Source organism: Haliotis cracherodii, unplaced genomic scaffold, assembly GCF_022045235.1.
Source record: "Haliotis cracherodii isolate W230 unplaced genomic scaffold, xgHalCrac1.p SCAF_3, whole genome shotgun sequence".
Taxonomy (NCBI): Eukaryota; Metazoa; Mollusca; class Gastropoda; order Lepetellida; family Haliotidae; genus Haliotis; species Haliotis cracherodii.
This window is the reverse complement of record NW_027266286.1, coordinates 13,151,090-13,168,254: the sequence shown is the minus strand read 5'-3', so window position 1 is coordinate 13,168,254 and position 17,165 is coordinate 13,151,090. Positions and strand designations below refer to the sequence as shown.

The 17,165-nt window shown below is 42.7% G+C and overlaps 1 protein-coding gene across 1 annotated transcript; it reads right to left on the bottom strand.

Moving 5' to 3' along the window:
• Window positions 1-3,241: 3,241 nt before the first annotated feature.
• Window positions 3,242-5,695, bottom strand: LOC139475231 (uncharacterized). The gene is made up of 2 exons (XM_071258477.1): window positions 5,670-5,695; window positions 3,242-4,217 (listed from the first exon to the last, which is right to left on the bottom strand). The coding sequence occupies exons 1-2, from the start codon at window positions 5,693-5,695 to the stop codon at window positions 3,242-3,244; spliced, it is 1,002 nt and encodes a 333-aa protein (XP_071114578.1).
• Between the last annotated feature and the right edge of the window lie 11,470 nt (window positions 5,696-17,165).

Below are 17,165 nucleotides of genomic sequence, written 5' to 3'. Positions count from 1 at the left end.
AACACTCGAAATCTCGACTGGGAACACGAGGACTTTATCCATCTATATTCCATAGTCGTACACTGTAATTATACAAAGAATAATATACCAGCCTGCACATGGTCACTACGACCGTGACCATGCTATTATGTACAAAGGGCCTGTGGCCTCAAAGTCCTGAAATAAAAGCAATATACAATAAAGTGTATAACTATACATACTCTGATATACTATATACAATCACATTGTAAACAAAACATACCAATCACACACAGTCGTCGTCAACCCGTGACGGTAAAAAACTCCATTCATTCGCCCATACACAATGAAGGTAGGTATCTCAAGACGGTGACTCAGAGATCGGTATTCCATTGGCCACTGGTTCTGCAGGGTTACTGTGCCCACTGAAATATTAAGGAGGTACATTTACAAAGCTATCCATTCATAATGGATAAAGGTATTATGGTTTAATGAACCGACTCTGTCAGCTAGAGACCCCTTGCCGCTACCACAGGCGTAGATGTTTAGCTAATGATCCCCTTTCATAGGTATTTGTCATGGTCGAACACGACTGTGCTTATACATGCAGGGAGAGCTGCGAACATAAATCACTGTAAGACGGATCATTGGATGACGGGAAATAATAACATGTCCCAAAGAACTGTATGCCTGAAACATGGATTTTTTTATGTGATTTAATTCCAATACAGTTGCAAAACTATCTATTTTTTAAAGTCTAAATATGTTTTGTTCAAATCATCTTTCAAAAATGTATTTTTGTGTGGCAGACTTCTTTGTTTTGAACAGTCTGAACCAAAAATATGTATTTTAAGCCTGATCTGGGACAATGTGGTTTCTTTGAGGAAATCTCAAACATCACTATCACAAACGGTGTCATTCCTAAAGTTTGTGTTTGTGAAGTCACTATCACATACAGTGTCATAGCTGGAGCTCTATACTTGTGAAGTCACTTTCACATACAGTGTCATAGCTGGAGCTCTATACTTGTGAAGTCACTTTCACATACAGTGTCATAGCTGGAGCTCTGTACTTGTGAAGTCACTATCACATACAGTGTCATAGCTGGAGCTCTGTGGTTGTGAAGTCACCATCACATACAGTATCATAGCAGGAGCTCTGTGGTTGTGAAGTCACCATCACATACAGTGTCATAGCTGGAGCTCTGTACTTGTGAAGTCACTATCACATACAGTGTCATAGTTGGAGCATTGTACTTCTGAAGTCACTATCACATACAGTGTCATAGCTGGAGCTCCGTACTTCTGAAGTCACTAACACATACAGTGTCACAGCTGGAGCTCTGTACTTTTGAAGTCACTATCACATACAGTGTCATAGCTGGAGCTCTGAACTTGTGAAGTCACTTTCACATACAGTGTCATAGCTGGAGCTCTGTGCTTGTGAAGTCATTATCACATACAGTGTCATAGCTGGGCCTCTGTACTTGTGAAGTCACTATCACATACAGTGTCATAGCTGGAGCTCTGTACTTGTGAAGTCATTATCACATACAGTGTCATAGCTGGGCCTCTGTACTTGTGAAGTCACTATCACATACAGTGTCATAGCTGGAGCTCTGTACTTGTGAAGTCATTATCACATACAGTGTCATAGCTGGGCCTCTGTACTTGTGAAGTCATTATCACATACAGTGTCATAGCTGGGCCTCTGTACTTGTGAAGTCACTATCACATACAGTGTCATAGTTGGAGCATTGTACTTCTGAAGTCACTATCACATACAGTGTCATAGCTGGAGCTCCGTACTTGTGAAGTCACTATCACATACAGTGTCACAGCTGGAGCTCTGTTCTTTTGAAGTCACTATCACATACAGTGTCATAGCTGGAGCTCTGAACTTGTGAAGTCACTTTCACATACAGTGTCATAGCTGGAGCTCTGTGCTTGTGAAGTCACTATCACATACAGTGTCATAGCTGGGCATCTGTACTTGTGAAGTCACTTTCACATACAGTGTCATAGCTGGAGCTCTGTACTTGTGAAGTCACTATCACATACAGTACTAGTGACATAGTTCGACCTCTGTGCTTGTGAAGTCACTTTCACATACAGTGTCATAGCTGGAGCTCTGTGCTTGTGAAGCCACTATCACATACAGTGTCATAGCTGGAGCTCTGTACTTGTGAAGTCACTATCACATAGAATACAAAATATACGGGGAGACGAAAATCTGCAAATTATTGCGCGTGTTCGTTTAAACTTTCTTACATCTGTGACTAAAGTAATAACACCAACGACGAGGTGAGGTGAAATGGGGTTTAAGTCGCGTCCAAGATTATTGCACTTATACAACGACGTGCGTCCACGTGTGTGTGTGGCTGACTCAGACACAGTATACTTACTCCGAGACGACCGGTCCTTGTTTTACCCCCTAAATGCCGAGCGACAGACAGCTAGGTAACAACCAGTACCGTGTTTTAACGTCTTTTGGTATGACACAGCCTGGGATCGAACCCCAGACCTTCCACTCTCCGGGCGGACGCTCTACCACTAGACCCCGGAGGCGGTCCTATGACTTTTAGACTTCACTCGATGAGATATACATCGTATTTGACAAAAAGCATGAACCAGTCTCTAGTTGTACTATACGAGCACCTGCTAGTGACATGCAGCACATGATCACAGTCGCGCATATAGCGTTGACGCTTGATTGAGTCCATAAGTTATTAGATCCCCTGGTTTCATTTCATATTCTGTGAAGCATTTAAGTAGGGAAACATAAGCAAAACAAGACTAAACCGTATCGATTGCTGTTTGCCAACAGGAAAGCCACCCTGGTCCTACATCAAGGCTGTTATTGCTACTTGAGATACCCTAGACATGTCAACTGAGTTCATACTGAGAGTAAAGTAAAGGTTATATATTACTTCCCCCGACAAATCTCTACTTATGTACCAACCTATAGACTTATGCAATGTGGACATTCACTGCGACTGTCATGCCTCAATATACCGTTTGTCACAACTCTATTTGCAAGCAGAGGCATTGACCTCGGTCGAATTTAGATTTGTGGTTATGCTTCAATGAAGGCCCATCATGCGATCTACTGCAGTGAATGGAGCCTAATAGTTGAGTGTACAATGACACCTTGTCTTGGACACAAGTATTGGTATTAAATAAATCCTTTAATTAAGGACTGGGTTCAATGTCCATTGATTGGAGCCAGTGATTCAGAAATGTAATTATTCAGCTCCTAACTACATCATTGGAAACATCATTAGTCAGACGGTGCTGTCCGCTTGCGAGTTGTCTTCCTTAGTTGAGCACAACTGTCGGTCGACGTTTGGATTAAATTTTAGTGTAGCAGAACTGATATCAAAGAGGATAACGTGACATTGTATTTCTAGTCTCAACCTGCAGTATGCGGGGTGTTGGGTGCATGATGCGGGTTGTGGGTTGCAGGATGCGGGTTGTGGAGTGAAGGATGCGGGGTGTGGGGTGAAGGATGCGGGTTGTTTGGGTGAAGGATGCGGGTTGTAGGGTGCAGGGTGCGGGTGCGGGGTATAGGGTGTGGGGTGCAGGATGCGGGGTGTGGGTTGCAGGATGCGGATTTTGGGGTGCAGGATGCGGGTTGTGGGTTGTGGAGTGAAGGATGCGGGGTGTGGGGTGCAGGATGCGGGTTGTGGGTTGCTGGACGCCGGTTGTGGAGTGAAGGATGCGGGGTGTGGGGTGAAGGATGCGGGTTGTTTGGGTGAAGGATGCGGGTTGCAGGGTACAGGGTGCGGGTGCGGGTTGTAGGGTGTGGGGTGCAGGATGCGGGGTGTGGGTTGCAGGATGCGGCTTTTGGGGTGAAGGATGCAGGGTGTGGGTTGCAGGATGCGTGATGCAGGATGCGGGTTGTGGGGGGAAGGATGCGGGGTGTGGAGTGCGGGGTGAAGGATGCGTGTTGTTGGGTTGTGGGATGTGAGGTGCAGGTTGCGGAATTCGGGGTGTGGGGTGCAGGATGCGGGGTAAGGGGCAGGATGCGGGGTACGGGGTGTAGGATGCGGGGTGTTGGGAGTAGGGTGTAGGGTGCAGAATGCGGTTGTGGGAATGCAGGATGCGGGGTGCAGGATGTGGGATGCAGGTTGCGGAATTCGGGATATGGGTGCAGGATGTTGGTGCAAAATGCGGGGTGCGGGTTGCAGGATACGGGGTGTGGGGTGCAGAATGCGGGGTGTGGGTGCAGGGTGTGGGGTGCAGGATGCGGGGTACGGGCTGCAGGATGCGGGGTGTGGGTGCAGGGTGTGGGGTGCAGGATGCGGGGTACGGGATGCAGGATGCGGGTTGTGGGGTGAAGAATGCAGAGTGTAGGGTACAGGAATACAACCAGATATTCAAGTTTATTTCATACTTCAAAGCATTGAACATAACACTTGATATTTCACTGCTATGAACATAAGACAGTGATGGAACTATTGTCATCCTGCACCCCGCACCCTGCACCTTCCCTCAAATTGCCTCCCTTTATCGTAAGTGTCTGGCCCGTACACAACCTGTTGACTTTTGACATTGACAAGGCATAATAATTACAGATGGGTATTTCTGGAGTTAATATCGCTTCATATCGCTTGATTTTCCCAATGAAAATGTTTCGTTATTAGTCGTAAATGTCTCTTTTAGCTCGAGACTGTTGGTTTCGCAAAGCGCTATTTTGGTTACCTGACCAGCGTCTATTCTTTCACTTTCAACAGCTGTCTCGTAGTTTTCAAGAATATGTTTTGTTATAAATGATTTTGTATATAATCATATCTGTATGTATGATACTGAATTTTCGTGACCATCACTTCTGTTTATATTTTTAACGATTTTGCAAACATGAAACTACTTTTTCAGTCGCAAATACAATAGGTGGTGAACCGTCCCAGTGTGTTAGGTTGGGAGAATTTACGTTTCTAGGTCTTACATCAACTGTAACGAAACAATTTACCCCTCGGATAGGCAACTACACAAAAGTATATAATAAATAGGATATCCCATGTGTCTCGTGAAATATCATGTTTCCCTCATCTCGTGATGGGGGGAAAGGAGATATGTTCACTCGTGACAACGCCAGTATATCTCCTTTTCTCCCGTCACTCGATGAGAAAAACCTGATAGTTCACTCGACATATAAAATATCTTCTAAATATGCGAACAGGATGCAACTCTATCACTTCACATATCATTTCACCGACTGTAAAGCGCGATACTGCCTTTACTGACCTGTCCTTACACTCAAGTACTAATTTACATGCAGTAACAAATACAGGTTACAACTTTATTCTGATTATCAGGGCGTCCAAGTACATGTTTAGATCACACTTTATCAGTAATATTTATTATCGGAAACCAATAAAATGCTCTGTCGCTACCCGCGATAACAATGCAGGCACTTCACGGCAATATTATTTAATCAACGAGCGTCAACAAGTCACTTCCAATACCCCGACACAAATATTTTCCTATTTTCACCTCGAGCATTGTATTTTCTCCAACACCGCATTATCGATCAACCGTGTTTACCAAGTCTTATCCTGGCTCAAGCCCCAAACATTTCGCTTTTACTTCTATCCTAAGATCATGGGGTTAATTTATTCTGCACCTATCAGATGTGATAGTTTATTTAATCCCTCTTAGCTGGTTTCGACCAGGACCCGGTCCGTCTCAGTCATCAGGGTATCCACTTACCCTCCCGGCGTGTCTCCTGTTGACATTCCCCTCCAAGGTTGTGGGGGACATCTGACCCACACTGCTGTTTGATTTTTAAAGCTTTCAAATTTAGGAGCCTCTTGTCGGATTATCCTGCCACCCCAAGAGAGTGTCTTACTGCTGATGTTATATATGACCTTTGTTTTGAAATTGTTTTTCTTACCGTCGCTCTAGCTGAGACTTCATTCACGTTGGGGTCACACATTCTTCATTGAACGTCGCGAGGGGAAACATCGTACAGTTTCAGGTGCTTCGCACTTGTCTAGGCGGTTTGGAATTCTGGTGTGGGTTTATCATTGACGCCAAATATATTCGTTTGTTTTTCACACTCAACTGGAAGTATGTTTGAACGGATATTCGGATACATATGCTGTTGCTTGCATTCTGATCGGTTCTATTATATGAGGATTTTCCCTCTAATTCAAAACGAGTCTGTTCGTTGTACTGTGCACAATTAAATAATCTGAAAGCTGCAATGGAATCTAAACGTTCTAATGCATCCTCTGGACCATCGGGTTCGGGAGGGAGGTTCCTCCAGGGAGTGTGGATGAGCAAATGTGAGGGGGGACGTATTGAACGTCTCACAAAGTGGTCTGAAGGTCAGAAGGAGCAGAGGCTAGGAAGCCTTGACAAGCAGGAACACAGCAGGATGGTGAAGATGAACTTGATGAAGCTGGAAGTGCGGGATGAACTCGCAGCCTTGAGGAAGAGTAGACGAACGCCATCGTTGGTACCAACATCTCCTACACAAGAGACAGCCTCGCCTAGCTTTCCTAGGCAACAGGGTAAAACTCATGGTTCTTCAAAGAATCGTGGAAGGATTCAGGAGGCTGAATTTCCAAATCCGGGAAAGAAACATCTTCATGGCGTTAAACAGTTAGATGGATATCTGACTCCTAACGCCCGGGGGGACTCTCAAAGTCCGGGTCAGAGCATCAACGGAGAGAAAGGTGCCTGCGTTGTAAAGACAGGGGATAAAGAGAAGAAAGGCCTCGGTGATACACAGTCGCCCAAACCACCCCATGCTGCTGAAGCATCTGGACACGAGGATGGCATTCACAACGGTTATGAAAATGACGTTAGTTGTTCGGAGAATGACATTAACGACATTCAACATCATTCAATATCCCTTCTTTCGTCAAAGAACTCCAGACCAATTTTTGAGCCGACTTCTAAATTCGTCAGGAAAGTGGGTAGAGTGGAACTAGACAAAGAGACAGTGATGCGCCTGGTTGGAAAGGGTAGACAAGACGGAGTGCCATGATGCTTGTGTTCAGAAGAAACAGTAGAATGATCCAACGACGAGGTGAAACGGGCAGTAGAACTGTCATGTCTATGTTCGAATGTGTATGTGTTATTTCATGATGTAACGTACTAGTGTCTCGCGTTACCATGCATGACTCGGTAAGTGTTCAATGTATTCATTGTACCCATGAACACGTCTCGTCATACTGCGTTGATGATGTCATACTATAATGTACCTCAACAAACACACATATATAAGTAAACATTATCATTAGTAAGGGTTTATTTAGATTCGCCGCCATAATGTTGCCATGTTTTCACAATCAAATATAACAACACAGAATCAACGTTCTGAGAAAGACTTGTTCATCTCGTCGGATCAAGCAAACATCATTGTCTCAACTAAGGCAATTCAAACAAAATCTGTGACCAGTAATGAGATAAGGGATCTTAAGGGTAAAAAATCACATTTCTACTTTTTATTATATTTAAAAATGATATCTTCGGAACACAGAAATACACTTCACAAGCTTTAACTCTTATCTATTACAGAGATACATGTAAACATTTGGACTCATTTTCCAACTTATAACTGTTCAAGTAATAATTGCAGTTTTTGGACATGTCAGATGAAATGAAATTAGACATTTTCAGGAAGGTTTTGAAATAATGTTTGTATTACATCATGAACTAACGATAAATAAGATATGTTTGTACAGTCCGCACACAAGGCGATCTTGACTGAAGTATGTTGACTTCAAACGTCTTTATGACGTCATAGCACAACTGTATCATAGCACCCATAAGGTCCCTTGTTCTCCTGGAGAGTCATATATGTAATAATGTAACAGTATGTGTTAGACCCGTATCGCTTCAATGTAGATCGAGTCTGGATTAACGAGGTTCTGCATGGGGGCATGTATCCCTACATCATACAATGTCCTGTCTATGTAACCACAATGTTGGTCAATGTCTTGCAGTCACCACGACGTTATTATTGCTATCATTAATATCCTACTTATGTATCATAAATTGTATGGCAGTGCCAACAGCATAGTACGGACGTGACCCATATATTTTATGTATCGTTTCAAGCAAAACGGGTACTTGTCGAATAAAAGCGTAGTCAAATGTTTGATCTTTACAACCTTGTTCAATATTATGCGTTCAGGGCCACCTACTTAGTTTCGTAATGATGTTGATTGTACGCGTGCGAGGATGTTGTTTTACACCGCCGTCAGCAGTATTCCAGTATTCACAGTGAACAGTGGGTTGCTGATATTAAAATGAGACTAATGTGCATATTCATAATGCACCAAATCCACACCCTAAAACATGCTTAAAGTGCTACATTATTACCCCGGTAAATGGATCACTATGCACGTGATTTTTATTATCAGCTCCCTGGGCAGTATAGCACGTGAGTGAATGTTGTTTAAAGCCATAGTCAACAATACTCCACCATGCACAGTGGGTTGCTGATAATTAAAATTATAATAAATATGCCTCTGCGTATTTATAATGCGACAAATACAGAGCCTGAAGTGCTACCCAGGTCAATAGATCAGTATGCACTCAATTTTCATTCTCAGCTCCCTGTGAAGTATACTACGCGACATAATGTTGTTTAAGCCACAGTCAGCAATATTTAAGCTACCTAACGATAGACAGTGGGTTGATAGTATTAAAAAAAACACATTGCAATTCGCCTGAAAACCAATTCTATAATAACATCTTTCGTACCCATATCGAAAATATGCTTCGTATAAGGGTTCGTAGACACGAGTGGTTATTGCCATCAAGTAAATATTGGCAATAACTGTAAATATAAAACGTCAACGCCAGACAATAACCAGTCTCGATTATCTGCAGAAACAGATTCCATTTGGTGTAAAACAGATTCCACTGGGCGTAAATCAGATTCGGTTTGGTGTTAAACAGATTCCATTGAGTGTAAATCAGATTCCATTGGGTGTACAACAGATTCCATTGGGTGTAAAACAGATTCCATTGGGCGAAAAACAGATTCCATTGGGTGTTAAACAGATTCCATTGGGTGTTTAACAGATTCCTTTGGGCGAAAATCAGTGATGACACCAGGTGTTCGCCACAATAAATTAAGCATAAGGAAAATACCCATCATTATATCACTGTTCATTCAACATGGCTGGTTCAGTTTGTTAGTTAGTCAATTCAAAAGTCTGTCGCGAGCGCGTGTGTGTTCATCTGCGAATGGATATATTATTGAGTGCCTGACCCCATCTCCTCAGGAAGGACATGCTGTACATCAAAACGGGAAACGGGAAATAACAGACTGTATATATGTATAAAGGCACGTATAAATCATATAAGACAATCGATAACTTGAAAGTAGAAAAATAAAATTAGAGATACAATTATAAAGCTGAACATGTCAGTGCCGTTACGGTCTTTGGTGAACCCGCATTAAATAATTATTATCCATGAAACAGAACTGAGTCAGAGACGGTCATGGCAATGAAAGGTAGATATACCACAGGCAATAATGTCAGGCATCCGCCGTGGACCTCGTGTTCATAAATCCCTGTGTCTACATGATCAAAAACAGGCTTTAGCAGTGTGCAGCTCTGAACGTTATTATCGTGACCAATTTCAGACTGAACAATGACTTTTGAATGTTTTACGACGTATAATACTTGGAGGATATATTAACCAAGCGACGATCGATGGGTGCATGACGATAACACAAGCAAAACAAGATACGACGGGCATGAAAGTGTTGCGTATTAGCTATACGACCGGGCTTAGAAAAAAACAACCATGCTCGCTCGACCGGGCAGTTATGGTATAGGCTGTGGGACAAATAGAGATTTGAATTTTGGCAGTTTCTACAAACTGGTATTTAGACAAAACACTGTACCTCCTCTGTCATCCTGGAGAAAATTGCAATGAAGGTGATTCGAAATATCTGTATCCTTGGTGTCCAAGTTGTAACCAAGTGGGTAGCGTGATCGTTCGTAATGCCGAAGGCTCGAGTTCGATTCCCAACATGGGTACAATGCGTGATAAAACATTTCTGCTCTCCCCGCCACGACGACACCAAATCACTGAAGTTGTGAAATGTAATGAAAACATTCTGTTGTCTGACAAGAAAGGCAATCTGTACGTTCAGTTCAAACCAGGTTGAAGAGACGCAGTCACAGAAGTATTGGTTGGTTGGTTGGTTGGTTTGCTGTTTAACGCCGCACTCAGCAATATTCCAGCTATATGACGGCGGTCTGTAAATAATCGAGTCTGGACCAGACAATCCAGTGATTGATATCATGAGCATCGATCCACGCAATTGGGATCGATGACATGCATCAACCAAGTCAGCGAGTCTGACCACCCGATCCCGTTAGTCGCCTCATACGACAAGCATAGTCACCTTTTACTGCAAGCATGGGTTGCTGAAGACCTATTCTACCCCGGAATCTTCACGGGTATCACAGAAGGAAATGAGACATGCCCAAAGAGTGCCTGTAAAGTGTCGCACAAGTAGTTTCAGCTACTTACAGGTTCTTACGCTCTACATGCCCGTAAACAAATAAACACTATTATTTAGACAGAGCAATTAAACGTACTTCTCTTTCATCCTGGAGAAACATGCTACTAACAAGTACATTCTTGTCTGTGAACAAATATGAATGTTTGTTTGTTGTTTAACGCCGCACTCAGCAATATTCCAGCTATATGACGGCGGTCTGTAAATAATCGAGTCTGGACCAGACAATCCAGTGATTAATATCATGAGCATCGATCCACGCAATTGAGATCGACGACATGCATCAATCAAGTCAGCGATCCTGACCACCCGATCCCGTTAGTCGCCTCTTACGACAAGCATAGTGGCCTTTTACGGCAAACATGGGTTGCTGAAGACCTATTCTATCCCGGATCTTCATGGGTTCGTAAACAAATAAAATACTTTAAATACAAATACGTTAGATAATCAGTTAAATTGATGTTTCTGGACAATATATCATTATTGGTGTGTTTTGTCTGTGATGTTACCATGGTAACTGCAGGAACATGGCAACCGTTCACACATGTTGCTGATCTGAACAGTGTCCACATGTATTAACTAGAGTGTACATACAATGTTCATACAATCTCGTAAGTAATACAAAAAACATAAACTCAAATTATACTTCACTTTTAATATTGATTTTTTTATCTTTCCTTGATAAACAAATTTGATTCTTATAATATGTCAAGTGTACATTGAAATAGAAAGACGTCTCTGATTATATCTATAAACAGCTGAGTAGTACAATCAACAGGTAGTTGGAGTATTTACTTGAAAAACTGTTATCACGACGTAAAAACAACAACAACCATAAACACAACCCTTGCAAGACTGGCCCCGTTAGTTGTAATCCGGTTAACGATTGGACAACCGTTAATTCAACTGTGGGTTTACTGCATTCCATGTTTGATTAGATACGGAACAAACTTTGAAGAGCTAAGGAGAAGTGGTATGTTGTGCTCCGTGTGAAGTGGGCAACCCAGCTCAGCTTCCTCGTGAAACCTTTGGGTGAGAAGGGTAGAGCGGCAGGTTTATGTCACACAAGAGCTACCCAATCGTCATAAACAACGGACCGTTTGACATATCCATAGCCCATTGTCAAACAGAACGTGTTGGAGACCTGGCGATGGGCGTGGCACTCGGGGACCGACGCAGATTATGAGTCGTCGTCGGACAATGGATCATAATTTACATTGAAAAAACAGATGGCAATAGCAAAAATACACAACAAAAGAATTTATATTTTTCTATTTGATCGTTTATATATTACTCCACTGTCGATAGGGATATTTTTTCATCTTTGATTGTTACACTGATTTTCATAATATGCCAAGTATAGATTTAAATAGAATCAAATACCTGCTTTGAGTAGTATACTTGAACGGCACCAGATGAAATTAATTGGTTAGCAATATGGCACCATATGTTTGTATGTATATGGAAAATAAAGGCTGACCGTCAAAACTATTTTGCCATTCACAATCTATTTGAAGGTAATTTAACAACATTTCAAACATTTCATTATATTCCATATAGACCACATTCTCCGTTTTATTCTAACATTCTAACGTTGGTGTATAAATCAGACAAATGAGCGAGTTAAAATGACGTCATATGGGCATTATATCAGCCCTATGGCGACGAAATCAGAAAAATGAATAATAATTGAACCTCGCATGATTTTGGGGGTTTGTTTCATGTTTATGCTTTTAGTGTGCTTGTCTTTGTTCTTTAGGGTCCAGTAGACAAGGGGTTCATGCATGGTAGAAGAGCGTCAAAGAATTTGGGAACGTGAAACATCTTCATCTTCGAACACATGACGAACTAAAAGCAATGTGCTCCTGTCTGGATGTGAATCCAATCCAATTCCCCAATAGTATCCTTATGATGAGACGTGTCTGTAGGGGTAGCAGACTAGCCTTCCTGTGTGGCTCCGGGATCAGCAAGGCGGTGGGATAGCCTAGTGGTTAAAGCGTTCGCTCGTCACGCCGAAGACCAGATCTCGAATCCACTTCATGCGTGAAGCCCACTTCTGGTCCCCCGCCGTGATATTGCTGGAATATTTCTAAAAGCGGCGTAAAACCATACTCACTCACTGGGATCAGCCTGTAAATACCTCATGGTTATTTTCCACCTTTCTGTTTATAGGCATGTATCAGCATGCAAAAGCGTTAATGCGTGAGACAAAATAATAATACCTGTCAAATACCTATTATGCAAATGGTAAAGAGTAGATTTTCTTCATATAAAGTGGTGTAAATGTTCTGTTATTGAAATTAACACCAATACATTTGGTCATTCCTCTGATCAATGTTTTATCATAACCAATTTATTGACAACAAACATACCTTGCAACAGGAGACAAATCGACAAACCCAGAAAGGGATGGTGTAACAACTCAATGAACAATGTCAATATTGGGTGTGACCACCATTTGCGTTGATACAGGCGAGGCAGCGGCGGTGCATTGAAGACACTCGATGATTGAAAACAGCTTTTAGTCAAGGACCAACCTGTAAGTCGCGTGACCAAATCATGGAAACAAAGGTTTGAAAGTGTTTTTGAGTTTCCTGATGTATGCTGAACAATTTTGACTTGGGCTGCCCGGTTGAAAATCCCGGGCATTTTGGGGAAGGGTCAACAAAGGTCACACAGGGGTCAAAATTCAAAATTGTGTCGGTGTGCATATCAAATTAAATGGGGGAGCTATGGCCAAAAACGTTGAAAGGTCAACTCACTTTTGGCAGTCGTTGAAATTCACAAACACAGTTAACATTGTCCGATAGTCATGATTTTAGTGTCTAATAATATATTTTCTGACATGACAAATTCAACCAAGCAACGTTTAAGAGTAAAAAGGGTTACCTTGACCTTGAAAATCGAAAATGGTTGGCTGCATGAAGAATTGTAATGCTTCAGCCTGTAGACCCTTGTAGACTGTTCAGATGAAAACTGGACTTTTGTGAACAGCGTACTACTCAAATCTTGTCTAAATCTCAGATGCTGTCTACACCGTGCGAGACGTGCCTGACGGTGACGTGGAAACAAAACCGGGTGCACCGCTGGACCACTAATTGGTTCAACCCAGGAACTGTCCGAGCTATAAATGTGGTAGTTTCGATTCCATAGATGCACCAACTGTATATGCTTGTCGTGTTGACACGTCGACGACCGGCCTGTGGCAAGTCATGAGTGTTGCCCTGCTGTAGATAACATCTCCAAATGGAAGATATTGTGTTTCGATGAACAATAAACTGTCCGGCAACCGATAGTTAAACAATTATTGTGTGCTGTTCACATTTAACACATCACGTGTGGGAGTATCAGGCTCCCAAAACATGCACCATCCAAATTGTGAGCCGTGCATGGACATGCACGTGCAAATTGTGAACCACGACCTTAAAGTCGAGGAGATATCTTCATGAATATGTATTATAAGATGCATTATTTAATTTCGGAATACAATGTATGTTTACTCAATTCAAAAGGAAACGCAGCCCCAAAGTATGGACGTCGGCAATTGAGATGTGTTGCTGGTGGATCGTGTGTGCTGACACAGGTCTGTGGTGGGTTCCAACTGTCTGTCTGGCAGTAGTTAACGCTGGTAGGTGGCGTTACTTAAGTGTGAACGGGTGATAACCCTTTCTTGACGTAACGACGTTACAAGTTGGCGTCCGATCCTTGGGCAATCCTTGGCAATATCTCTGTAGATCTTAGTGGGGTGAGCCTGTAGATCCCCCGCTACTTGTGTGGTCACACCAACTTCAATAATGCCCGATACTCGATGTCGATTGCTTATGCTTATTCCGGGCATGGTGCATTTCGAGTTAATCAAAGAACTGACGTACGTTTGTTGCCACGTTTCGCTTCTTTGGGTACCTTCAACACCGAGCAGTTAATTTTGCACATTAAAAGTGTGCATGTTGTTCTCAGCACGCTCTAGCCAGTTCTGGAAATGAAGAGTCTTTATGTTCAGTGTTCAGTGTTTGAATCCGAGAACGAGTGGAACGTTTCTGGACATGTTATTCCATCTATGGATGTCTCTTATTGTGAAAATAAATAACTGTTATTGGATATTATTGAGATCAGAAATATGCCGTACCTAATCGCCTGGGTCAGGTGAAATAGACTCCAACACTCGGATCTAATCACCTGGGCCAGGTGGAACAGACTCCTCCCACTCGGACCCAATCGCCTTGGTCAGGTGGACGAGACTCCTCCCAGTCGGACCTTATCACCTGTATCAGGTGGAACAGACTCCTCCCACTCGGACCTAATCGTCTAGGTCAGGTGGAACAGACTCCTCCCACTCGGACCTAATCGCCTAGGTCAGGTGGAACAGACTCCTCCCACTCGGACCTAATCGCCTAGGTCAGGTGGACCTGATTCCTTCTACTCGGACTTAATCACCTGTATCAGGTGAAACACTCTTCCCATTCGGACCTTATCACCTGTATCAGGTGGAACAGACTCCTCCCACTCGGACCTAATCGCCTAGGTCAGGTGGAACAGACTCCTCCCACTCGGACCTAATCGCCTAGGTCAGGTGGACCTGTTTCCTTCTACTCGGACTTAATCACCTGTATCAGGTGAAACACTCTTCCCATTCGGACCTAATCGCCTAGGTCAGGTGGACCAGACTCCTCCCACTCGGACCTAATCGCCTGGGTTAGGTGGAACAGACTCCTCCCACTCGGACCTAATCGCCTGGGTCAGGTGGACCAGACTCCGCTCACTCGGACCTAATCACCTGTATCAGGTGGAACACTCTTCCCATTCGGACCTAATCGCCTAGGTCAAGTGGAACAGTCTCTCCCACTCGGACTTTATCCCATCTATTTTAGAAGCTCGGGAAGATGGATTGATTGCTGTTGGTGTCCCTCTCGTTATTCAGGATTGATCAACTCCTGATGAACTTGTTCAACCATGTGTGTCATGGACCTGTAAAACACTTGAGGTTGACAGTGTCTTTGCTGGTCTTCCTTGAACGTCTCCCCTCACTGACACTTGATGTTGTCTGAAAACCATAAACATAAAATGCACAGGTAAAATGCAGGTTTTATACATTTGTCATAGTTCTGAATACTATATTATTAATCCATAATCATAATGGTCATATTTCAATAATACGTTTTATATTTTCTCAACATTTTAACTAGCGAAAGCTGAACACAATGTTAGTCACTAGCTGACCGTCACAAACCAGTCTCTCTGCATTATGCTGTTAAGCTGCTTGGGTTATGCCCCAAACTTACATGCTGTTCATGGCCGGGTGCACCATCCTCTTACGTTGATATCGTCAGCCAAATAGGATTACAAAGACTATTAAGTTGCCAGTGCACTCTGTAACTAACAAATAATTGCAATTAATACACCAGACATTTGACAGATTTAGATTACAGCTGCAATATTAGGTACCTAACACAGAAGGCCTGAGTCCCAATATATTCATCGAGTTCAGTGGTAGATCTTTCACTCTGCCACGAATAAAGACTCCAAGGGACTGAAGAACCTTCTCTCTGTTTTAAGGTGACAGTCGGGTCATTGTGGTTATTGTGACGTAGCAAACGGGACCACGCCCAGACAAGCCAAAACGGCCCCCAGACAAGCTGTCACTTTGAATTTGAATAGTTTGAAACAGTGTCTCAAGAAAAGGGAAGAAAGATCATATTACCCACATGACGTATATGAACCCATATTATTCCCGTGTTTCTTTTCCTCTTCTGTGATCAGTCGTAGAGCATGGTAAAGACGTTGTCAGGGATGCTGCTGTGGGCGCCTTAATGATGGTGTCATCTCAGATGAAGTGATCCTGCTTTTCTACTGGTGGTTGATGCTGCTGCTATGTTTATTCCAGTGATGTCATCGTGATCAGAAATTTCTTTATGGTTGGTGAGGGCGTTTGAGTCAAGACGTATTTGTAATGCGGCATGTGTCGTCTCATCAACGGATCAGCATTGCATCTAACAACGGCGTATATATATTTCAGAAAATATTGTGCTTATTATAAATTTCCCTTTCAGGTGACAAAATTATCAGGAATATTACACTTATCCCGTAGACCATTGACGCAAACCAGAGGTGAATTTAGTTGTAAATATAGCTCAACAGCTGCATAAAGTACAGAAGTGTTCCGAGCTTATAATTGGCATATATGGCCAATATACGCTGATGCCTGAAAAGTTATAAATGTGCTCTCCGTGCTCATAAACAAAACCCTTATAAATCTTGGGAAAGGCCACATTAGACTATATGTTTTCATGAGCTGCCTTAAATTCCATAAGATATCAATAAGGCTTTTATGGGAATGTATACGGTACATTGCATTGCATGTCAACTAGCTTTTCGAAAGAAAATAATTTCCCATTGCCAAGGTAATTTACTTTGTGTGGTTTCAATGACAAACCGGTCTAAGCGACTATAAACGAAAGGCCCTCAATGTCCAAATGATTTAGAGACTGTCATCCTGAAATTCCCATATAGTATGTATTGATGTAAGTAGCCAGATGTTTATATGTAGGTAATGTAGAGTAAACTGTGTCTTGAGATTCCCACTAGGTCACTACGAGCCGAGTACTGCTGAAACTAGGAACCGAGTACGACTCACACTAGGAACCGAGTACTGCTGACACTAGGAACAAAGTACTACCGACACTGCAAACCGAGTACCGCTGACACTACGA